Here is a 25,970-nt window from a genome sequence, read left to right as displayed (position 1 = left end):
TGTAGTCCCCCTGAATACAGTCTTCATTTCCTGGTCCCCCAGAGCTGCACTTCCACTAAATGAAAGTGAACACACACACACACATTCTCTTACAAAATATCCAAAATAGACACAGTTGGCACACACACGCTTTTAGTGGCAATTTACTCATGGAAATTGCTGAATGTAATCATCTGTTGTATTTCAACCAACTTCTTCAGACTAACAGGAAAATTAAAGCAGAGCAGTCTAAGAGGTGGAATTTTCCTCCAAACAAGTGGAAAGACTCTGATCACTTCTCTTCCTTTGTCACAAGCTAGTCACCGGGAAGGCCCACATAACTCTGCTTACTCACCCTACCCATTCAGCTTTTCTCTTGCTCAGATTTAAAGGCACATACTCAGTCCAAAACAGAGAAAGACTGCAGGCTTCTTTTAAGCCTGAACAGATGTAAAGGCACATGTTGGGGCAGGGCTTCCCCCTGTCAGCTAGCTGGCTGGCAGTAGGAAGGCGCCTGCGAAACTGCCCCCCCCCCACTGGGACCTCGGGGCTGGCAAGCCTAAATGAATTTGACACCCCTGCTCTAACTCTAGTCATAAGGCTTGAACTATAATTAGTTCCTTTATTTGTAACACCTTCATTAACAGGGTTCTGCAGTCAGTCTCAGTTTTTGTTTGTATAACTTGCATGTAGGGCCAGCATGACCACTAGGCAAAATAGGTGGTTGCCTAGGGTGCAGACCTTTTGAGGGTGATGAATTGGATGCCCCCCACATGACCCAGTGATCTCAGGTGCTGCTGCTGGCCTGCTGAGCTTCAGGGGGTGAGATGCATGGGCTGGAGATGCTTTGCTTAACTGGGTTAGTCATGGCCCCCTGGTGGTGTCTCCTGCTGCTGCTCGTGCTGGCAGATGCTTATTTGGGGTCAATAGCAGTGTTTCTTCCCCCACCTTCTTGTGTCCAGGACCAGCTCTGGCTGGGGCACCTTTCCTCTCATCTCTGTCTAGCCTGGGCAGAGACTTGGTTCCTGCTGTGGCTCTTCACCTCCCTCCTGCTCTCCACTTTCACTTTCTCTTCCATTTCTTCTCCCTCCTTCTGCGCTTCTTTCCCCCCTTTTCTTCCTCACCAACCACTTCTCCCCTGTGCTTTTTGTGCATCACACTGGGTCCCTTTTACGCTGCTTGTGTCATTGCCACCACTGCCCTCTGAGCTTCTGCTTGTTCTGCAGGGAGATTGAAATGCAGGGAGGGAGACCAACCTGGGGCCTGGGGCATTCAGTGGGGCTCCGGGGCCTTAGATGCTGACAGCAAAATGCTCACTCGGCTTCTGGCAGGGCTGACCCGCGCTGCTGGGGGCAAAAGTAGGCACAGGTCACACAGTGTGATCTTGTTCAGTCAAGGGTGCAGATGAGTCCCTTGCCACCTCCAGGATGTTTACTTAATTGCATTGCATTGGGGCGGTGGACGGGGTCACAATCTGACTTTGCATTCACAACACAGTAAGAGAGAGAACCAGTTTGGCATTCCCTTCCTATGGCATCTTGATGAGCAGCAAAGTGTTTCATTCTGCCTGCACATGGTGTTTGGAGTTGGGGGAGAAGGGGTTGGGGAGTGTGACTGTCTCCAGTTTGTTGGTGTTGTGTATGCGAACCAAAGTGAAGACTGTATAGGGTTTTCCGGCCTGACTCATTGGAGCCATAAGAATGGAGCTTGGGACTCGGGAACAACGGGCAGCAGGATCCAAATCCCTGCTGCCCTGCACCAATCATGAGCCTCCTGCTGGTTTGAATGACTCAATAACATGCTTGCGCGGCTACAAAAAATAAAACCGCCTCTTTTTCTGGGTGTTTCTCATAATATTCTACAATATTTACAACAGCTCTTACATTATCTTTTAGGGAGAAATCCAGCTTGATCTTCCTTTATAAAGTTAATCAAGTATTGCTTAAGTCGTTCTGCCAGGATTCTTGTGAAAATCTTATAGTCATTGTTTAATAGTGAAATTGGTCTATAGTTCTTTACATTTTTGACATCTCTATCTTCTTTGGGGATCAACGAAATTACAGCTTCTTTCCAGGTATTTGGAATTTTCCCTTTTTCTCTTATCGTATTCAACAATTTTTGCAATTTTGGTACTATCTCGTCTTTAAGAGTTTTATAAAATTTAGTTGTATATCCATCTGGTCCGGGAGCCTTGCCTACTTTCATTACCTTTACTGCTGCTTCAATTTCAATTTTTTCTATTGGGTCATTTAAAATCTTTTTCATATACTCAGTTAGGGGTGCTCTCTTGATATTTCGTAGATACTCTTCCATTTTTTCTTTTCTGATTTTCACACCTTTAAATAGATTTGCATAATATTTAAAAAATTCTCTTTTAATTGCTTCTTGATCAACGATCTCTTTTTCATTTGCCATAATTTTGTTGATAATTTTATTTTTTTTCTTTTTCTTCAATTGCCAGGCTAAGTACTTCCCGGGTTTATTCACGCTTAAACAATTTCTGTTGCAAACTTTTTAAATTCCATTCTAGTTCTTTATTCAACAAATGTCTTACTTGGGATTGTAGTATTGTGATTTCCTTTATTAATTTCTTTTTTCCTGGCCTTTTTTTTAATTCCCCTTTTTTTCTTTATTTCATTTTGTAGGTCTAGCAACTGCTCTTCTTTGGCCCTCTTATCTTTATTATTCAGTGTAATTAGTAGTCCTCTCATAACTGCTTTATAAGTGTCCCAAACTGTCTGGAATTCTATATCATCAGTCTCATTTATTTGAAAGAATGCTGCAGTTTCCTTTTCTAGAAAGGTCACAGTATCTTTATCTTGTAGCAGATCCTCATTAATTCTCCATCTTCTTGTTTTCTTTTGCAATTTTGCAATCCAACATATTGGGTTATGATCTGCACAAACCTTTGGTAGTTATGAGGCCCAAACTCCACTTTTTTAGTTATGAGGCCCAAACTTTTGGAGCCCCATAACATATCTATTCTGGAAAAAGAGTTATGTCTTGCTGAAAAGAAGGTATAGTCTCTTACTTCAGGGTTAAATTTTCTCCAAATATCTTCCAAACTTTCTTGTTTAACCAGCTCAAAAAATGATTTTGGCAATCTTCCTTCTTTATCATTCCTCTTTTGGCTCGATCTATCTATATTATTTTGTATTGTTCCATTAAAATCACCCATATCAGGATCTGGTCATATGACATTTCGTCCAACTGGCGATTAATGCCTTTAAAAAATATATCTTTCGCTCCATTGGGTGCATATAATCCTAGTAACAACGTTTTTTTTTTGCATCCATCATCACTTCCACTGCTATAGATCTTCCATCTTTATCTTTGAATATCAATTTTGGTTCTAATTGTTCTTTAATATAAAAGACCACACCCCTTTTCTTTTGATCCACCAATGAGAAAAATTCCAATCCCAATTGTTTATTCCACAAAAAATCATAATCCTTTTGTTGTATATGAACTTCCTGTAAACAAATTATATTACATTTTTGCTTTTTAATCCAATGAAATGTTGCTTTTCGTTTTTGTGGTGAATTTAGTTCATTTATATTCCAAGATAATAACTTGTACTCCATTATGATGCAGAGTCTTTATTATCTTAAAAAAACCTATACATCTCTTGCTCATTCCTTATTGTAACCCTTCTTCCACATTGTTCAAAGCCCACACCCTCGGGTAGTATCCATCTGTATCTCGTACCCTCTGCACGCAGCTTCTCTGTTAATCTCTTATATTTCTTCCTGTCGTTTATCACTTGTCTTGGCAGCTCTTTCATTATTTTGACTCTCTCCCTTCTATTGTCAGGGCTTTTTGAAAACCTTTATTTAGAATTTTCCCTGCCATATCCTTGGACCTTAGTCTTATAACTATGTCTCTTGGTAGGCCTTTGTCTTTTGCATATGATGAATTAACTCTATAGACACTGTCCAACATATGTCTAAATTTTTCAGGATCTTCCTCTAAATAGTCAGCAATGATTTTCACCATATAGTCCATTAAATCCGTCTCCTCTCCTTCCGGTAGTCCTCTCAGACGCACTTGGGTTTCCATTAATCTGCAATCATGGATTGTAACCTTCTCTTGGAGTTTTAGCAATGTGGAAGCATGTGTATCCACTTTCTCTTCAACATCCTTGACTCTGTTTTTAACCATACCTAGTTCATCTTTAAAATCTTCAACTTCTTTTTTAAGATCTCCAATATATTTTTTAAGATCTTTTTTAAAAGCTGTTATCATTTTCTCCACACCCTTCATAATCCTGGCTTCCATGGTATCAAATTGGCTTTGCATTTTATCCAAAGAGTGAGACCTTGCACGAGTTAATCTTCCTTCTGACATAACAACCCCCCAAAAAACTCAAAAGGTCTCAAAATCTAAATTCAGCACCAAATCCGATAGCTTAGAACTTGCTGTTTAAAATAAGACTAATTTCGTTTTTCTCCAACCTTTCTGGGCTGAGATATTGATTTTTAACAAATTTGGCAATTTTCCCTCTTTCAAAATGATGATCGTATTTTCTCTATGGTTAAAAATTCCTAGCAAGGACCTCCTTCTTGGCCTTGGTCTTCTCTCCTTCCTGGTTCACGTTCACCAGTTATCGCGGTCTTTGTAATCCTTGTTACATTGGCTATCAACTTTCACTTTCTGGGTCATGATACTCAGCTCTCGTTCTCCAAATATCGCAGTCTTTGAATGCTTGTTATGTTGATTGCAAGTACAGAATGAAAACACAGAAGCCTATGTCACTGACCGCATGTATTCATAACCATTTCCTTCTTTTCCAAATTTTATTAAAGCTTTTACGTTAACAGAGTCCAAATTAAACAGCCTCCTCTCTCCCTCTTATTTCGTCCCTGCTCAAGCTTTTTTTCAGCTTCTACTGTTATTTAGATTAGCTTAGAAATGTCCCGGAGTGGAGATAAAGATCAAAGTACCTAAGCGGCTATGTTCTTTCACCTTCGGTCTTCTTGTTCTTTTAAATGCATAACAGTTCCAAAAGAGAATGAGATCCAAACATGCTTAAGCCAATTTAATGGCTCTTAATCCTTTGTAGATGCTGAAATACGCTTCCCTTCCTTGCCGGCTCTACAAAGCCTAAAAAAGAAAACCTTCGTTGTCAATTTTAAGCTGAGATCAACGGCTCCAAGAATTCTGGCGTCATCTTTGTCAAATCTCTGACTGAGAGTTGTGGGCAGAGAACCCCAAAAAGGTTCTTTACTACCCTGAACAAAGGATTAAATTCCCCCCTTATTCAGAGGGCTGCAGCTCTGTTGAAAACTCAGACCGGAAGCCTTTGATAATCTGAACTGGGACTTCATGTTTGCAGTAATGGAAAAAATAAACTTGGGGGAACATTTTATAAGAATGACGAAAGCAATATATACGGATCAGTATGCTAAACTGTGTATAAATGCAGACCTTATGAAAGAAATGAAGGTGAGCAAAGGTACAAGACAAGGATATCCGCTTTCACCATTGCTGTTTATAATGACTCTTGAAATTTTGTTAAGACAAGTATAAGATGACAAAGAAACAGAAGGATTAAAAATTAGAGGATTTTCTTATAAGTATAAAGCATTTGCAGATGATATTGTGTTTATAACTGAGAATCCGATTCAAGTGATACCTTTGTTGATAGCTGATAAAAGAATATGGAGAATTGGCAGGACTATACATAAATAAAGAGAAGTTGAAATTTTTATGTAAAAATATGCAACTAAGTAGACAGAAAGAATTGCAGACTTTGACGGGATGTGAAGTTACTTCTAAAGTCAAATACTTGGGTCTAGAAATAACTATGAAGAATATTGATCTGTTTAAAAATAACTATGAAAAGTTATGGTGTAAGATGAACAAAGACATGATGAAATGGAACAGACTTAACTTGTCCTTGTTGGGCAGGATTGCTGCAATTAAGATAAATATTTTGCCAAGAATAATGTATTTGTTCCAAACTATTCTGATTGTGAAAGATAGCAAACAATTCAATAAATGGCAAAGGAAGATTTCTGATTTTGTATGGGCCAGGAAGAAACCAAGGATTAAGATGAAAATTTTAACAGATGCTAAGGAGAGGGGAGGTTTTCAGCTTCCAGACTTAAGATTGTATCACGATGCAATTTGCTTGACATGGATAAAGGATTGGATAATGCTGTTAAATAAAAAACTGTTATGGCTAGAAGCTCATGGGAATAAATTCGGCTGGCATGCTTATATGTACTATGGGGAAAATAAGATGGATGGGCTTTTTTCTCACCACTATATTAGAAATAGCTTACTAAACATTTGGATAAAATATAAGAAATATGGTGACGAGAGAAAGCCGCTTTGAATAGTGCCAGCAGAAGTAATAAAAATAACAGCTGAATCTGATGAAGAAAGAGCGATGTCATATAATCAACTGCTAAAGATTCAAGGTGATAAAGTTGAATTAAAATCTGCAGAAGAGTTAAATAATAAGTATGACTGGTTTCAAATGCAACAAATAAAAAGCTTGATGGAAAATGATATTAAATCTGATGGAATTAGACCTGAGCAAACGGAATTGGAAAGGTTTCTGCTTGGAGATAACGAAAAATTAATATAGAAAGTATATAAATTACTATTGAAATGGTCTACAGAAGAAGAAGTAGTAAAATCTCAAATGATTAAATGGGCAATTAATGTGAACAGAGAAATACAAATGGATACTTGGGAGTATCTTTGGAAGAACTCGATGAAAATATCAACATGTCAGAATATTAAAGAGAACTGTTTTAAGATGATGTATAGGTGGTATATGACTCCGAAAAAACTGGCAAAGATGAGTAAAAAGATGTCGGATAGATGTTGGAAATGTAAAAATCATGAAGGTTCTTTCTTTCATATGTGGTGGACTTGTGAAAAAGCGAAAAAGTTTTGGCAGATGATACAAGAAGAAATTTCTAAAATTTTGGGATACGATTTTAAGAAAGTTGCAGAGACTTTTCTGCTGGGATTACAAATGGAAAAATTTCCAAAAGAAGACAGGACTCTAATTTGGTATTTGCTCTCAGCTGCTAGGACATTGTATGCGCAGTTGTGGAAGCAAGAAAAAATACCAGAGAAATGGGATTGGATTGTGAAAGTTTTATCGTGGAGTGAAATGGACAAATTAACAGGAAACTTTAAGAGATTATGATTTGGATGTGTTTAAAAAGGAGTGGAAGAAATTTAGAGGATACATAGAGAAAGAGTGGAATGTAAAAAGACATTGGACAATTTTTTAATATGAATTTGAGAAAAGACAGATACTGAACTTTGATTGGTTAAGGGTACCTTTATAACTGAACTTAAGTATATAACCTTGGCAGGAGTCTAGTAACGGAGGGAGGGGGGATTGGAAGATATCATATGGGTTAGAGATAGTAATAATATAATTAGATATTGTTACCATATGTTATCAATAAAATTGTTTAAACCAATAACATGCTTGCGTGGGAACCCTGAGTTGTATATAGTTGGCTCCATTGGCCCAGTTCCTCAGTCTTGAAGTGCAGCCTATCTAATGCTGTACCTAATAAAGAGCTGATGTTCACTACTACTTTGCCTCTTCAATGAATAGAACCCACTGTATTATAGTTGGTGTTGACATTTTCCCTCAGGTTTGGCTATAGATACAGACTTTCTTATGAGTAACTCCCCCCCCCCTTTAGCAACTGAAGTCAAGCACCATTTCCCCAATTCAAAAATACACCCCCTACCCCTGCTACCCAAAAAAATGATGACGGGTTTCATCCCACTGGCAATCATTGTGGTGCTGCCCACCACTAACGTCAAGGTAGTCCCCTGTGTGAGCACCAGTAGTTTCTGACTCTGGGGTGACGTTGTTTTCACAGCGTTTTCACGGCAGACTTTTTCACCACTACCCTTACTCAAAATTTCCAAAGTGCTCACAGGTCCAACAGTTACACAAATACCAGTTATCTTGCAATTTCTACTAATTACTGAAGTTACTTGAAGTACTATCCAATAGGTGCCAACTAAATATATACATATTGCACCCTGTTCTTGCAATGGCCCTGTTAACTTATTTATTAACGAAGAATAAGCGCTGTTGTGCAAATAAATACAATGGGCTTTAGAAAGAGGCTCTGGGCAAGTACCAGGTGCCCCCAACCCTCAACAAAATTCCCCTCATCAAGTCAAAGGGAAAGGAATGGGGGGAATTTATTTTCATTCCCACCCACCCCACATTTGCTGTCTTCCCACCCACCCCCAACCCTTGGCATTCCCCGCTTGCTGTCTTCCCCTCAACCCTTAGCATTTAATCCTCCCCATCCTTGCCGTCTTCTAACCCCCCCAAACATTGACATTCAACCCGCCCACCCTTGCTGTCTTCCTGCTCCCCTCCAAGGCTTTGGCATTGTCACCCCCCCCCAACTTGCTATCTTCCCACCCACCCCCAACCCATGGCATTCACACCCCCCCTTGCTGTCTTCTCACTCCCCTCCAAGGCTTTGGCATTCTGTCACCCACCCCCAGTCTTGCTATCTTCCCACCCCCCAGCCCTTGGCATTCAACCCCTCCAACCTTGTTGGTTTCCCCCCCTTGGCAAGCACTCCACTCAACTTTCCTGTCCTCCCACCCACCACACTTGGCATTATCCCCGCACCCTTGCTGCCCTCCCACCCACCCCACCCCTTGCCATTCACTCCCCCACCCTTGTTTACCTGGAGGCCACTGCCACCATTGGGTCACTACCGTGGCATCTTAAGGCCAACACAATGCCCTGGGAGCCACTGCCACTGCTGGGGCCCTCCCACAGCCTCCACAACACTCCAAAAGGCTGTGGGAGGGCCCCAGCGGCAGCAGCTTCTGGGGCATCGCAGAGGCCAAGGTAGGCCACAGGAGGGCCCTAGCAGTGGCAGGGGCTCCTGGGGGATTATGGAGACCGGGGGAGGCTGCAGGAGGGCAACAGCTCCTGGGACATTGTCCCACCCCACCAGCAGAAAAGGCCAATAAGATATGAAGGCAGGTTTCCCAGGTCTGATGTGATGAGTGGTGACCAGTACCTTTGGGGTTTTATATTATAATTATATCCTACTTTTCTTTGTGGTTCAAAGTAGCTTACAAATCCAAATTTAAAACATTACAAAAAAACCCCAAATAAACCCCTCTCCCTAGGGCTGCCAGGCTGTACCTACTAACCTTCAGGAACCTAGGGGCTGGAACATGGGGGGGGGGGGCGTATCAGCCTAGTGTAGGGTTGCCAATCCCCAGTTGGGGGCTGGGGATCCCCTGGTTTGGAGGCCTTCCCTCTGTTTCATGAGGACAGTTTGAATGTTCGCTGGGAACTGTTATATACTATGGAGGGGCAGTTTGAAAGTTCGTTGGGAACTCTGTTATATACTATGGAGATTATCTCCATAGGGTATAATGGAGAATCAATCTGTGGGTATCTGGGGCTTTGGAGGAGGTTTTTTTAGGAAGAGGCACTAAATTTTCAGCATAGTATCTGGTGCCTCTCCTCAGAATACCCTCCAAGATTCAAAAAGATTGGACCAGGGGATCCAGTTTTATGAGCCTCAAAATAAGGTGTCCCCTTCCTCCATTATGTCCTATGAAGGGCATTTAAAAGGCATGCAGTCCCTTTAAATGTGATAGTCAGAACTCCCTTCGGAGTTCCACCATGCTTGTCACAGCCTCGCTCCTGGCTCCACCCCCAAAGTCCTCAGATATTTCCTGAGTCAGACCTGGCATCCCTAGCCTAGTAAGAACATAAGAGAAGCCATGTTGGATCAGGCCAATGGCCCATCCAGTCCAACACTCTGAGTCACACAGTGGCCAAAATTTTATATATATATATATATATATATATATATACACACACTGTGGCTAATAGCCACCGATGGACCTCTGCTCCATATTTTTATCTAACCCCCTCCTGAAGCTGGCTATGCCTGTAGCTGCTACCACCTCCTGTGGCAGTGAATTATAAGAACATAAGAGAGTGTTTTTCATGACCTCAGTTCAGGGGGTGGGGGGGATGGAAGTGAAGTTATGTCACTATGGGAATCACTGGAAACTCTGTGTGAAATGCTGGCAGCTTTAAAAATTTTACTTCCACTATGACTTGAAGACCTGGCAACCCTACCACTCCCCCAGAGTCTGCAGTCTATACCCCATTAAAAGTCCTAACAAATAACATGGCCTCCTGCACCTTTTTAACACCTCTAGAGATATTTCCCCAGCTAGGGTACCAGGAAAATTATGTCCAGACAATATCGATGCTGCCTTCAGGTAGGGTTGCCAGGCCACATCCAGCAGCCTCCAGGAGCAATAAGATGGAGCTTGAACACAAGTGGTAAAAATCAGAAGTGACAACATGGGGTACTCTAAGATTTACAACTCTATAGTAAACTTCAGTTACCCATTTACATGAATATACAGATTTCCTTTGAAAAAACACCTAAGATTGTAGCATGGAACCTATTATAGTTTTTGTAGACAGAGGACCGCAATAAAAACAGAAGTGGATTGTTTAACAACAACAAAATGGCTACATTCCTAAATATTCTTAAATTATTTGAGAGCTTTTGATGTTTACCATTTTCCAAGTTATTCATAATGAGAGTTGCTGGCTATGTCCCATTATAACCTAGATATCTCACATTAAAACTTAATGGACCAATAAAATTACCTCTTATTTTTAATTCCATGCTTTTTGAAGAAACAAAGACAAAATGGCATAATTTCTAGTATTCAATTATTATGAAGTTTGAGGAAGACAATCTATCTAACATGCTCAGATCTCTCACAAATCTACTACTATTCTTGCCTAAAATTTACTAACATTAATGAAGATACATCCCATAACAGTTTTGTTGGGTTTTAAGTCGTCACATAATGGCAGGCAACCATCTGCTTTGATTTCAGCTTTGACTCACAGATTACATAAGCACTCCCACTGACCCAATCAAAGATGAGTACACTCAACTGGCATTTAAAAAAGGTATCAGTGGAGCACCTTTTACAAACATTACACAAATTTTTAGGACACAAGAAAATCTTATACATGCAGAGAGAGAGAGAGATCAAGAGAGAGATCCCAAGTCAATGTGCTAAAGCTATTTATGAGCCTTCATAACTGGATTCACAGGCACAAAATCCATCAGAGCAGTAGATCCTGAGCTGGAAGACTGGCAAATGATAAAATACCTTGTCAGATGCTGTATTTTCAGGGTGGGATACTATGGTTACACAAGTAGAAAGTGTTTGTGGTGACAGATTTACAGAAACTTCTTTTACCACAGTAGCCCTCTGTGATGCCACCCTCCCACAAGGCACCATCCCTCCCACAAGGCACCACTGCCAGTTGCAAGATAGTCATTTTCTAAAAAGCTACTAGGCATGGAAAACTGGCTGTAGTGAGGATTTGGATGGAACTGCCCTTCCCCTCCCACATTCTGTAAACAGGGCTGGCTCACCCACTAGGCAAACTAAATGGTTGCCTAGGGCATGGGGGTACTGAATTGGGCTCCTCTCCAGTGCTCATGACAAATGCCTAGTTTGCCAGCATCTCCCTGCCACCCCCCCGGGCCACTGCCACCACCACCCACCCCCTCCCTTCCCTTCCACAGTGCCACGCACCGAGCTCTGCTCGCCCCCCACCCAGCACGATCAGAGGAGCACATCGCAACGGGCTCGGCCCTACCGGCTTTGATGCGGCCGGCATCTGATCCTTCTTTGAACAGAGCGCTGGAGGAGTCTTCATTCCCCCTCACTTTTGGTTCCAGGAAGGAGGGGGGAGAAGCCTCCTCCAACGCTTTGTTCAAAGAAGGATCAGAGGCCAGCTGTGTCAAAGCCGGCAAGGCCGAGCCTTGTCACAGCATGCTTTGATAGGGGGGCAGCAATGGAGAGCAGCACTGCCTTGCGATGCTGTGTAGGGAGGGAGGGCGCTGGGGAGAGGCAGGGGGGTGCTGGGCAGGGAGCCTGCCTGGGATGCCATGTGCCCTAGAGCCAGCACTGTCTGTAAACAGAAACAACATGCTGGAGAATGCTGAGGCAAGACCATGGTGGTGGCAATTTTGTCCAATTCTCCCTTCTCACAGCTTCCTGGTGGCTTTTTGTCTGCACAGGCCCCACAACAGTGTTTTCCCAGGTTCACACAGGGCAGCTGTGCGGCGGGGGGGGGGGGGAGAAGTTGGGGAAAGATCCACTACCCCAGAAACCCTGCACTCACACATCCATTGGATCCAACCCTTTATTGTTACAAAGTAAGATAACGTTTACTGTTACCTCTCTGGACGATGGGAGTGCCTATGTGGTTTCTGAAGATCCCAACGCTGACATTCCTTGCCAGTCTCTGTGTGGTCCATGGGGCCTCGGTAGCTTTCCCCATTGCACGTCATGCATTCCACTAAAAATTCAGAACAGTGTTCATTGGTATGGTAGAATGCAGCACATTTCAGACTACAGTTGCAGATATAATGTATGCAATTCTTGCAGTTTTTGTTAGGTTCACATGGTGTCCTGGGATGTTAGGTTCACATCGACTCAGTTTTACCCTTAGTAAAATTTGAAATAACATCAAAGGATCCTTCTTGGCAGAAAATCCAAAGGATTTCAAAGAGAGGTCAAAATAAGGTTAAGACTACTCCTAGAGATGGAACAGCCCAGTCCAACCCTTCACTCACAACAGGAAATCCAAAGCTGGAGCATTCCTGGCAGACTGGCTTGAAGATATCTATCAGGGAGGGGAGGGGTATTTATTTCTTCAATTTATATCCCACCATCCCCACTAATGTGGAACTCAGAGTGGGTTCTAACACATAATAACAGAACAAGAGATTAAAATGTATCAGTTAAAAACAATTCCAACATTTACAATTCATAAGAAGGCACATACAATACTATACTGTTGCTTCAGGAAAACAGAGGGGGTGGGAGATGTAAGAAAGTCTGTATAGATAGGATTTCCCTTGGCAGTATATTTCCATTTTATGGGCCCTGTACTGCATGGCCTGGATCTTAACTGGAAGTGTATTCCACTAAGCTGACACCACAGCTGAGAAGACTCTTGCTCTGGTTGAAGCCAGGCAAATACTCCTTGGTTCCAGAATCATCAGGGTGTTGTTATTTTAGGAGCGTAATACTCTTTGGAGGTCTGCCAGGAGAGGTGGTCACACAGACCAAGTGGATATGTGCTCTAATAGGGGTCCCTGTAAGGACCTGCATGGCTTCATTCTGGACCAGTTGAAATTTACAGGTCAGCATCAAGGATAGCCCAACATAGAGTTACAGTAATCTAAGTTGGAGGTGACCATTGCATGGATCACTATGGCAAGGTCAGGGTGAGATAGGAAGAGGATTGGACTTAGCATAAGTAGAGAAATGCCAGCCTGGTCACATTTGTGTCCTGGGCCTCTACTGAAAGGGAAGCATCCAGAGTCACACCCAGACTCCTCACTGGTTATCAGAACTGGTGTTAATGGAACATAGTCCAGAGTCAGAAGTTGGATACCTGATCCCAAGATTCACCTCCCCTGTCACAGGACCTCTGTCTTTGACGGATTTAGATATAGCATGCTCTGCTTCAATGATCTTGCCAGATGTTTTTATGGCAGTACCATTCATTAACAGATACAGCTGGGTATCATCAATGTACTGGTGAAAACCCAGTCCGAAATTCCACACCAGCTGGGTGAGGGATCACATGTAGACGTTGAACAACACTGGGGAACAGAACAGCCCTGTGCGGGACACCACACATTAGTGAGTGTCATGGCAAAACTCTCTCCCCTAGTGCGACCCACTGTCTCTGACCTTGGAGAAAGGAGTTAAGCCACTTCAAGGCTGTCCCCCAAATCCCCATGTTGGCAAGGTGGTGGGTCAACAGATCATAGTAAACCATGTCAAATGCTGATAGGTTGAGTAACAACAACAGTACTGACCTGCCTTGATCCAGATGTCTACAAAGATCATCTTTGAGGGCAATCAATGCCATCTCCATCTCATGGCCAGGGTGGAAACCGGATTGGAATGGGTTCAGTATTGATGCATCCTCTAGGACCTTGGAACTGTTCCACCATTGCTCTCTCAACAACCTTATCCAGGAACAAAAGGATCCATATTGGGCAGTAGTTGCCCAGATCCATAGGATCCAGTGATGGTTTCTTTAAGATCAGTCATACCATTGCCTCCTTTAAGCTCCCAGGGAAGACCCCTGAACTCAGGGACAGCAAAAGGTTCATTGAAGTATCCAAAATGATCAGACTCGGCTTTGTTCAAAACTAAGTTTCATTTATTGATTACAACAATGTTGCTCTCTGCATAGATTCATTGAAACTGATAACGAGTAACTGGAATCATTGGTATTTATGAACATACATCAAAGACTAGGGCTTCAACTACTTCTCATAATAAATCTACATTCGTCCCTGCACTTGTTACTTTCACACGCCGGTTATCTTTTCCCCAGGCATAGTTACATCCTCCCTTCTGTTGGTGTCCTTGCTCTCGCCCGGGAGGCGCCAGAGCGGTCAGCCTGGTATTTTACACTTCAAAGGCCAGGCTGCTCTTTGGAGTTTTGGCAACCTTCTTCCCACCCCTCCTTTCCGTGCAGGGCACAATCATTAGTGGCTAACATTCTATTAAGCATTAGGGTTAGTAAGCATGGATTAAACATTATTAAGAAGCACAGTTGACTTCAATGAAGCATTGCCTGACATACTGCCCCCCCTAAGCTCTTGCTCGGGGTTTGTCTGGGTGCAGCAGGTAAAATTGCTTGAGTAGTTGGGGGGCATTGAGATCAGAGGCTTTCACCCACTCATCGCAGCTGGGTGGGAAATAGCGCCAGTGGACCAGGTAGAACAAAACCCCCCTTTGTAGTTTAGAGTCCAGGATCTCCTTCACTTCGTGATGTTTCTGACCCTTCACTAGAATAGGTTCCGGTTCGGGGTCCCGAGGATGCCACCTTGAACCACCCGGATCCCGATGGATAAGACTGCAATGGAAAACCAGATGTATTTTACTAAACAGTTTGGGCAAGTCCAGTTCCACAGTCAATTTATTGATCACTCTCTTTATTTTGAATGGCCCCAGGTATCGGTAGGCTAGCTTGCGGGACGTTTGGGGCAATGGTAAGTTTTTGGTAGATAGAAACACTGTCTCTCCTTCTTTGAAATTCCACCCTGGGCTATGTTTTTTATCAAATTGGGCTTTATAGTCTTTCTTCGCCTCCTCCAGGTTCTCCTGTATAATTGTCCAGGATTTCTTTAGTCTTCCCCACCATTGCTGACAGTCTGCAGAGAGGGGTTTGTCTTCTCCTCCTGGGAGGGAGGGGAACGGCTTTCCCTCATAACCATGCACTGCTTGGAAAGGGGAGACTTTGGTGGAGCTGTGGAGGCTGTTATTGTATCCGTATTCCGCAAAGGGCAGGAGCTCTACACAATTAGACTGTTGAAAGTTTATGTAGCATCGCAGGTACTGCTCCAGAAGCCCGTTCACCCGCTCACTCTGCCCGTCCGTCTGCGGATGATAGGCGGAGCTCAGTCCCTGCTCCATCCTGGTTAATTTGCAAAACTCCCACCAGAAGTTGGCAATGAACTGTGGCCCACGGTCGCTAATGACCTTATGGGGGAATGAGTGGACCCAGACCACGTGCAAGAAAAACAAATAAGCTAGTTCTTCGGCGGTGGGGAGTTTTCGGCATGGAATGAAGTGGGCTTGTTTAGAAAAAGTGTCCACCACCACCAGTATCACTGTTCTGCCGCTAGAGGGTGGTAGTGCATTATGAAGTCCATCGATACCACCGACCAGGGCTGTTCAGCAGTGGGGAGGGGCTGTAGTAATCCCGGCACCTTCCCCCCCCCCTCCGCTTAGCCATCAGACAAGTGGGACACATCTGCACGAATTCTGAAATGTCTTTTTTCATTTGTGGCCACCAAAACTGCCGGTGCACTAGGTGCAGGGTTTTTACATATCCGAAGTGCCCAGCTAGCTTGTTGGTGTGACAATGGTGCAAAACCTCCACTCTCAGTGACTTAGGGACATATAGTTTCCCGTCATGGTACCAAAATCCTCCTTCCCCCTTTTTTAACCCATCTGGCCGCTCCTCCCCTTCTGCTTCGAGTATCAATTTGTTGCCTCCCCAGGGCTCCTTCATCCGAGCGGCTGTTTTTGATCTGGTCTGGACGGCCCGGGCTACTGCCTCAGGTGGGATTGACAAGTCTATGGCCTCCTCTCACTTACTCTCATGCTGGGGCAGCGTGGAGAGTGCGTCCGCCAAAAAGTTTTTAAAGCCCAGGATGTGGCATAACGTGAAGTCGAATTTAGCAAAGAATCCCGCCCACCGAATCTGTTTCCCGGTCAGCTTGCGGCGCCCCGTGAGTGCTTCCAGATTTTTATTATCGGTCCAGATCTCGAACAGGACCCGCGCCCCTTCCAACCACAACCGCCATGTTTTTAAAGCAAACGTTACGGCATAGGCCTCTTTGTCCCACATTGACCAGTTCCTTTGCTCATTTGAGAATTTACGGGAAATGTAGGCGCAGGGGCGTAGTTGGCCCCCCTCATCTTTCTGCATTAATATTGCCCCCACAGCCGTGTCGGAGGCATCACACTGGACCACGAAGGGTTTGAGCTCACTGGGGTGCACCAGCACCGGTTCGCTAGTGAATAGGCGCTTTAGCGTGTCAAACGCCTCCTGGCACGGTTTAGTCCAATTTAATTTGGCCCCGGGTTTTTTCGCTTCAGGCCCCTTCCCTCTGGTTTGGAGGAGGTCCGTCAATGGCAGGACTACCTTGGCGAACCCCTGAATGAACGACCTGTAGAAATTTGCGAACCCGAGGAACGATTGGAGCTGTCTACGTGTCCTCAGGGGTTCCCAGTCTAGAACTGCTTGTATTTTGGCGGGGTCCATGGCCAGCCCTTTGCCTGACACCCGGAAACCTAGGTAGTCCAGTTCCTCTTTATGGAACTCGCATTTGGACAACTTGGCATAAAGCTTGTTCTGGTACAACGTTGCAAGGACCTCTCTCACCAACTTTATGTGGGAGGAGAGGTCTTCCAAATAAATAATGATGTCATCAAGGTACACCACCACTCCCTGGTATAAGTACTTCCTCAGTACGTCATTGATGAAGTTCATGAAGACCCCCGGGGCCCCTTGGAGCCCAAATGGCATCACTAGGTATTCAAACTGTCCCATCGGGGTGTTGAACGCCATTTTCCACTTGTCCCCCTCCTTGATCCTAACCAGAAAATAAGCGTTGCGCAGGTCGAGCTTGGTGAATATTGACCCTTCGGACACTGCGCTCAGCAAGTCTTTGATTAGGGGGATGGGGTAGCCGTTCGACATGGAAATCTCATTGATCCCGTGAAAATCAGTACATAGTCTCAGGCTCCCGTCCTTCTTTTTACGGAACAGGACGGGTGCTGCATGTGGGGCCGTGGCCGGGCGGATGAAACCCCGGCGGAGGTTTTTGTCCAGGAACTTCCGCAGTTCCGCCTTCTCGGCCCACCCCAGGGAGTATAGCTTCACTTTGGGTAGGGACTGGCCGGGAATGAGTTCTATGGCACAGTCCATGCTGCGGTGGGGCGGCAGCTCATCAGCCTCCACCTCGCTGAATGCCCCTTTCAGGTCACGATAGACTTCAGGGATTGTTTTTATTTCCTCTATGGTAACACACAACTTCTCGTTCTTAGGGGGAGGCCGGGGACCCCACAGCTCGCGCCACAGGTGGGAGGTGCACTGTCTGTCAAGGAAATCAATCGTGTGCTCCCCCCACTGTATGTCCGGTTGGTGCCGGGCCAACCAACCCACCCCCAGTACTATGTCAAAGGAGCAAGATGGGGCGACCACAAATACTTCCAAGTCCCAGTGGTCTTCTACCCCCATGGGGACCTCTTGGGTCTGCTCCACACAGGGTTCCCCCTTCATTCGAGTCCCGTCCATTTGCTCGAATTCGAGTGGCTGGGGAAGTAATTCTTTGGCTAGCTATAGCATCTCTACTAGTCTGGGGGTTATAATCTCCCGGGTGCACCCTGAGTCTATGAGGGCTCTCGCGTGCATGAATCTCTTTAACTTTACGTTTAACAAAGTCAATGGGACGAACATCAGTTCCCCCGAAATTCTCACCCGTAGTGGTGCCGCTTTCTCCGGGACCTGCCGCTGGGCACCCTCTAGTGCAGGTCGGCCCCGTTTCCCGCTGGCTCAGCTTCCCACGGGTCTTCCCCCAGCTCCTCCAGCATTATAGAATCCTCGTCAAGCACCATCGATAGGGCGGTGCTGCTTCGGCCCGATTCCTTCGGCTTGAGTGGCTTCCCCCCCCCCCAAGGGCGCTTTTGGGGTAGGGGTGGCGGCCTGGGTTCTCTCTGGGCAGTTAGCCGCCAGGTGGTTCAGGTCCACGCATTGGTAACATTTGCGGGAGGGAGGGTAGGTTTTGGTTGCCCCCCCCCCCATAGCTTTCTTCGCCTCCACCTTCGGAGCGGCTCGGGACCCGTGGCTAGTCTTCCCTTGGTGCTCTTGCCGCTGGAGGGCCACTGCTTTCATGTTCGTTTCCACCTCTCCCGCCAACTGGATCCACCTGACCAAGGTGTCCGGCCGCGCTTGCCCCAGGGCCCGATCTAGGCGCCCAGCGTTCAGCCCTCGGCGGAACGCCATGATCTTCATCGCTTCGCCCCACCCTCGTATCTTGCGGCAGTAGTTTCTGAACTCAAGGGTGTATTCTCGAATTGATTTGTTCCCCTGCCGGAGGTCTTGGATCGCGGTGACAGCCCGGGTCTCCTGCAACGGATCTTCGAATTGGGATAGCAGCGCTTGCAGGAACCCCGCCATGGTGGCCACCTCGGGGCCTCGGGTCTCATACAGACTCACGTACCACAGCTGGGCTTCTCCCATCATCTTGGATCCTAGGTAGGCCACTCGGCTGTGCTCGTCTGGGAAAGATTTGCTCCAGTAGTGCATGTAGGTGTTGGCTTGGATTATGAAGTACTCCACTTTGTCCGGGCTCCCGTCGAAGGTGACGTTGAGTTCCCGGGTCTTCACTCTGGGCCCCGGAGCAGCTGGGACCGCCATGCCGATCGGGGCGACGGGTCTGGCGGGTTGCGCTGGCTGCGCTGGCGCCGTCGGCTGGGCCCAAGTCAGGGCTCGGTCGATCTGCTTCTGGACCTCTCGCACCACGAGCGATAGGTTCACCTTTATCTCTCTCCGCAGGTCGCGGTTCATGGTTTCCATCTCCCGTCTCAGGTCCTCCATTGGGTCTCGCTTCGGAGACGGGGATTTTGAGTCATGCTCGTTGTCCGGCTCGTCGGGATTTTGAGTCATGCTCGTCTTCCGGCTCCGACCCCGATGGGAGGTCGTCCGGCTCCACTGGGCATTCCCGCTCATCATCTGGCTCCGCAGGGCACTCCCTCTCGTCATCCTCGTTTGGTTTGGCTCCCCTGGTCTTCCTCGTCGGCCGAGGGCCTGGGGTCTCCCGGGGTCCGCAGGATGTTCGCATGCCTCAGCGCCGCCTCGTCCATCAGCGTGGTTGAGGTGCAGGGGTGCCAAGCCTTCAGGGTGATGAATAGCATTTGGCTGCTCACCTTCTTAGCTCTCCGGGGCTCAACGATGTGCCACGTCGGGGTGCCCAGTAGCTCAGTAGGTTCAGAGGGCTCTGGGTCGCTGGGTGCTTTTGCAGCCATCCGCTACAAAGTAACTTGCGCTGATAAGCCCTGTAGGGATCAGTTTCAAAATGTCAGCAAAGGGTTCATTGAAGTATCCAAAATGATCAGACTCGGCTTTGTTCAAAACTAAGTTTCATTTATTGATTACAACAATGTTGCTCTCTGCATAGATTCATTGAAACTGATAACGAGTAACTGGAATCATTGGTATTTATGAACATACATCAAAGACTAGGGCTTCAACTACTTCTCATAATAATTCTACATTCGTCCCTGCACTTGTTACTTTCACACGCTGGTTATCTTTTCCCCAGGCATTGTTACATCCTCCCTCCTGTTGGTGTCCTTGCTCTCGCCCGGGAGGCGCCAGAGCGGTCAGCCTGGTATTTTACACTTCAAAGGCCAGGCTGCTCTTTGGAGTTTTGGCAACCTTCTTCCCACCCCTCCTTTCCATGAAGGGCACAATCATTAGTGGCTAACATTCTATTAAGCATTAGGGTTAGTAAGCATGGATTAAACATTATTAAGAAGCACAGTTGACTTCAATGAAGCATTGCCTGACAGATTTATAATGTCTGCCAGGGGAACCCATATTTCATCTTTTCTGGATTTAACCAGCCATGATGGACATGGGTTCAGGAGGCAATAGGTCAGTTTCACAGCACCCAGGATCCTATCAACACTGTCCCAGGCGAGTAGTCTGAATTGATCCAATATTGGACCTGAAGACTGCCAAGGGGCCTCCAGTTTACAAACTGTATCAATATTGGCAGGCAAGAGAAACAAGATTTGGTGGAGCAACACGATTTTATCAGCAAAAAGGTTCACAAATGCCTCACAGGTAATTTCAGAATTACTATTTTTGGGGATCTCTCAGAGATGGATGTTAGACCTAACCAGGGATCGTTTTATAGAAAAATAGGTGGTGGAGCTCATTCAGAGATTGTTATGCAGCTGCACCTACTATTCAGTGGACAAGGTAGGTAGGTGGGGAGGAGGAGGGAGGGCATCAGAAAGGTTCAGGAGCTGTGCTCTTGTGAGCTCCTGCTGAATTCAAGGCCTGGACCTAACCATCCTAAACAATTGAGCTGGGTGAGAGCTAACAGATGCAGTAGAAACAGCACAGAATTCTTCCTTTGCTTACTTCATCACTACCTCATGTTGTTGTTCAGTCACACAGTCGAGTCTGACTCTTTAGGACCCCATGGACAAAGTCACGCCAGGCCCTCCTGTCTTCCACCATCCTCCGAAGTCTGCTCAAATTCGTGTTTGTTACATCAGTAACGCTGTCCATCCATCTCATATTTTGCCGTCCCCTTCTTCTTTTGCCTTCTGTCTTTCTCAACATCAGGATCTTTTCCAGTGAGTGCTCTCTTCTCATTTGGTGGCCAAAGTATCTGAGCTTCAGCTTCAGCATCTGACCTTCCAGGGAACAATCTGGGTTGATTTCCCTTAGCAACTCCAAGCCCCAAAGGCACAGGGCTCCACATGGCTTCTCCTGATATATAGGGAAGGTGTTTCCACATACCCTACTCAGTCACAAAACTTCCTCCAGCACAAAGTTTCATATAAAATTCCCTACTAAGAAAATATGTTCTCTTGTTTAAGACAAAAGTAACATATTGCTTTATGAGATAACATTCAGGCTAAGGGATCAACCCATAATTATCTGGTATTTAATCATTTTCAAAAGCAGCATCACTGTGGTACTGGATCTGAAGACAGTTTGGGAAATTAGTTCCAAATTTAAAATTTCACAGCCTCTACACTTAGACCAGTGGTCCCCAACCTTTTTGACCCCAGGGGCCAGCCCCAGGGCCAGCCCACCGACTGCAGCCCAAGGGCCGGCAGGGTGGGGGCACCCAATTCGGCATCCCCCCACCCTACGCAAGTGCCTCCTCCTGCCCCCCGTTTTCCTCCTCCCTCCTTTGCTGCCCGCCGTGCAGCCTCGCCGCCTCCCCTTCCCCCGTTTTCCTCTGCTGCTTCCTCTTCCCTCCTTTGCTGCCCCCTCCTGCTCAGCCTCACCACCTCCCCCCTCCCCCGTTTTCATCATTTGAAGGCTGGGGAAGGAGCCGTGAAGTGCCTCCCAGGCTGACTCCCCCAGTCGATCAGCGGGAAAACTGCCGTAGCAGCAGCAAGCGATGCTGCCCTTGCCTCCTTCCCTCCCCAGCTAAAATGATGAAAACGGGGGGAGGAAGAGGTGCTGCCAGGGGGTGGGGTGGTGAGGCTGTGCAGCTCATTGCAAACAGGCCGTAGCCCAGTACCGGTCCTCGGCCCAGGGGTTGAAGATCCCTGACTTAAACTACTGTGGAATATCACAAGTATATTCTAGCCAGTGGTGATACCCTCTTGTATGTACAGAAGAGACAGAAAACAGGAAGAAGAAATAGAGCCAAAAGCAGCAGCCAGCTACAAAGCAAGATGAAGAGAAAATGATAACTTAATGGAATTTGACTGACAACAGAGCAGCCTGGGAATTTTAACACCTTACAAAGGACAAAAGTTTTTGTGGTGATACTAATTACTTCCATTAATTCTGAACAGTTTTCTGTTGGTGCACAAAACTGAAAATCAGCTACTATTCAACTGATGGATGTTCCTTCAGGATGTTACCTTCTGAACACAGAGGAATGTCACAGACTTCATGACGAATCTTTGGGTTGCTTGTGAAACACCAGGGCCCCCCTTCTTCCCCTCGTGGGTTCCGGCAGTAGTTTCCCTGGAGATCTTTACCTCGATAGCTCGAAGGCAAAAAGCTAGTTTTAAAATGACAATCATTACAGTATAAGCGCATGCAGACTTTTTTTGCAAATCTTACTAATTTTTCAAACCATCATGAGCCTGACCCCTCCTTCAAGAGTAGTTTGAGTCACAATATTTATTTTCAGGGCTTTTTTTGAGCAGACATAGCTCCGGTTGGCTTTGTACCAGGGGGTGTGGCCTAATATGCAGATGAGGTCCTGCCAGGCTTTTTCTACAAAAAAAGCCCTGTTTATTTTTAAAAGATAACCCTGACTATTTCCATACATAAGGAGATGCACAAATCAAAGCCAAGTTTCTAAAACTCTGGAAGACATATAGAAGAAACAGCTGGAACTTATATCAAAGATCTAGGGCTGCATCAGCTATAATGACAATTTTGATCCAGGCCTGTACCCGATATTTTGTTATCATTCAAATGAGATGCCTAAAGGCCTCTATTTATATTAACACAACCAGGAATCTTCAGCAGCAAGCTAAATCCCCTGAAATCAACAAAGAGTTCCACCTGGATTCCATCCATGCAATGATTCATTAAATTGATTTCTATCAAGAAAGGTGCAATCTACCTCAGTTAAATTAGCAGAATCCCTTAAAGAGAGAAACTACATTCTAACACAGGGGTGTCAAACATGCAGCTCAGGGGCCGAATCAAGCCCTTGGAGGGCTCCTATCAGGCCCCCAAGCAATTGGCTGTCATCTGTTTCCTTCTCTCTCTTTCTTGCTTCCTTCTGCATAACAGCTTGCTTTGCCAGGTTTGCTCAATCACACAGGAGCTATAGAACAAAGCCTCTGTTTTCTCCATTGGCTGAGGCTTCTCCTTTGGGGAGGAAGGAGGGAGAGTGAACTTGCTTTGCCAAAGTCTCTCAAGTGCACAGCAGAGCTACTGCGCCAAGCCTCTCTTCCTTCTGTTGACTGAGGCTCCTCCCCCCTCCACTGGTCCTCTGGAGAAAGAAGGAAGGAGCCAGAGCTTCCTTTGCCCAGTTCCCTGGATTCTATGGGAGAGATACAAAGAAAGCACCTTTAAGACCAATGAGTGCTAACATTTTAAGCATGTTTTATTTTAAGTTTTTTTTAAAAAAATCTTGTATTGTGTTTGTCTGTGTCCTTTATAAAGTTTATATCTCTGCTACCTAAGGTTAAATAGGTACACATATGGTCCGGCCCAACATGGCCTAGCCCGACAAGGTTTCATTTATGTCAGATCCAGCCCTCATAACAAATGAGTTCGACACCCCTGTTCTAACATTTATGTTTTATCTAAAAATTACAGGTTGGGTCCTGGAAAATCTATTGCACTAGTGGCTGAGATGCATTCATCCAGTGGATGGAGACTTCATCTGATGGTCAAAGAGTCTCTTGCATCAGGGGAAAGCTCACCCCCACCCAAGGGAAGTATTCCTGCTAGTGGAACCTCCTGCTGCATCTCTGAAGCTGTAAACACATAAAGAAGAACAAAAAAATAAAGAATCTAAGCTCTCCATCTATCATCAAACTTCATTACTTATCTTATACTTTATTAAATATTGAAACTAAATCATTTACAAATGAACTATTTTCATTGCATACTGACGTCCAACACACAAGCATTTCCAGGAGAAAGTATAGGTGACTTCAATGCAAGAGAAGCCCATCAAACCAGTATTCATTTTGCCTTGTGCAATCATCATGTAATCCTTTCATAACCTCTGCACTAAGGACAGCAGCAGGCAAGCTTTACTGATGGAGAATTACATTTCATGTGCATGTTTAACAACTGGTATGCCCTTGCATATTAGAGTATTACAGAAATTCCTCCCTCTCTCCTTCATTGCAAAATCCTAAGCTCATAAAGATAAGCATTAAATAAAAGCCAGCAACATTCAGTCCAGATTGCCCTATATAAACCTAGCTAATAGTGGAGAAGCATTATTGTTACTCAACAGCAACTGAACAAAATAAATAGTCCCTTTTCATAATTCAGGAAAAAAGATCAAATCAAGGTTGTCAACTAGCCAGAGCTCTCTTGCTGTCTAGGGGACTATTCACATTTCTCAATGACCAAAGGGTTAAGTGCCTTGTAAATGTGCAAGAGTGCCAAAAATGCTGACCTTGAATGGTGGTGCCATTTATGTACAGTGCCTTCACAACTGCCATAAATCAAGCAACTGAGCTGGCTCAATTTAGTCCCCTCCCCCTCAAAAATGTGACAAAATGTGTTTTATTTAGATATCTAGGTATCTATAGTGGGATTTCCCTCATGTAAGTATTTTCTTTTGATTGTATGCCCATATTTTCTAAAGACCTTGTTTGCAATATGTATAACTTTATTACTGATATCTTTATTTCTCTTGTTTTGGGTATCATATGATTACACACACATACATATATATATTCTATACAAAATTTTAATAGAATGTTACATGGTTTTTTTAAAAAAGTGACAAAAGTGGGATCCTGAAAGGGTAGGGCTAGTTCTTTGGAGGTTTGTGGGCCTATTTAGAGGTTAGTGAAGGAGGATCGTTCTCAGGTAAGGAAAAGAATTCTGCATACTATAGAATCCTGAAGTATGCTAAACATGTTCAGCTTGTAAATTATTCTGCCACCACCCTTGCAATGGCCTGATGATCACTATGCACACTTAGGGGCCTCCCAGGGGCCCAGAATGTTGAGGGCACTTGCACATCAGTCACAGGAGAGGAGGAGGAGTAGAGAGGGAAGGCAAAATTGGCCACTGAAGCTCCTAACAATTTATAGTACACACAGAGAGAGAGAGAGAGAGAGAGAGGGTTCTTTGCTAGTCTATAAGCTTTTAATTTCTATTACAGACACCAGCTGAAGAGGCAGGGCTTTTTTGTAGTAGGAACTCCTTTGAATATTAAGCCACACAGCCCTGATGTAGCCAATCCTTCTGGAGCTTGCAGTAGGCCCTGTACTAAGAGCCCTGTAATCTACTTTCTTTCTTTCTTTCTTTCTTTCTTTCTTTCTTTCTTTCTTTCTTTCTTTCTTTCTTTCTTTCTTTCTTTCTTTCTTTCTTTCTTTCTTTCTTTGTTTCCTTCTTGCCTTCTTTCTTGCCTTCTTTCTTTCTTTCTTTCTTTCTTTCTTTCTTTCTTTCTTTCTTTCTTTCTTTCTTTCTTTCTTTCTTCTTTTTTAAAATTAAACTTTTAAAAACTATATACAACAACTCTACAACAACGATATACAACAACTCCCGTGAGGAGGTATAATGTTCAGGCAGACTTAAACCCCAGAACCGCTTTTTTTTGCAAGGGGCCAAAAGTTCACTCTGTTGTCTCTTCAGGCACGGGTCCCCAACCCCCGGGCCATGGCCCAGTACTGGTCCATGGCCTGTTAGCAACTGGGCTGTGAGTTGTATAATTATTTCATTATATATTACAATGTAGTAATAATAAGAAGAATACATTGGATTTATACCCTGCCCTTCCCTCTGAATCAGAGACTCAGAGCAGCTTACAATCTCCTCTATCTTCTCTCCCCACAACAGATACCCTGTGAGGTGGGTGGGGCTGAGAGGGCTCTCACAGCAGCTGCCCTTTCAAGGACAACCTCTGCAAGAGCTATGGCTGACCCAAGGCCATCCCAGCAGATGCGAG

The 25,970-nt window shown here is 45.0% G+C and overlaps 1 protein-coding gene across 1 annotated transcript in view; it reads right to left on the bottom strand.

The window, feature by feature from the left end:
• HGF (hepatocyte growth factor) overlaps positions 1-25,970 on the bottom strand; it is a 187,275-nt gene that overhangs the window by 119,443 nt on the left and 41,862 nt on the right. The window contains exons 5-6 of the mRNA XM_060246022.1: positions 22,231-22,373; positions 12,247-12,367 (exon numbers count right to left, since the gene is read on the bottom strand). Coding sequence (XP_060102005.1) covers positions 12,247-12,367; positions 22,231-22,373 — 264 coding nt within the window. The remainder of the gene's footprint in view (positions 1-12,246; positions 12,368-22,230; positions 22,374-25,970) is intronic.

Source organism: Heteronotia binoei, chromosome 8, assembly GCF_032191835.1.
Source record: "Heteronotia binoei isolate CCM8104 ecotype False Entrance Well chromosome 8, APGP_CSIRO_Hbin_v1, whole genome shotgun sequence".
In the NCBI taxonomy this organism is placed as follows: domain Eukaryota; kingdom Metazoa; phylum Chordata; class Lepidosauria; order Squamata; family Gekkonidae; genus Heteronotia; species Heteronotia binoei.
This window is presented reverse-complemented; position numbering and strand designations above follow the sequence as displayed.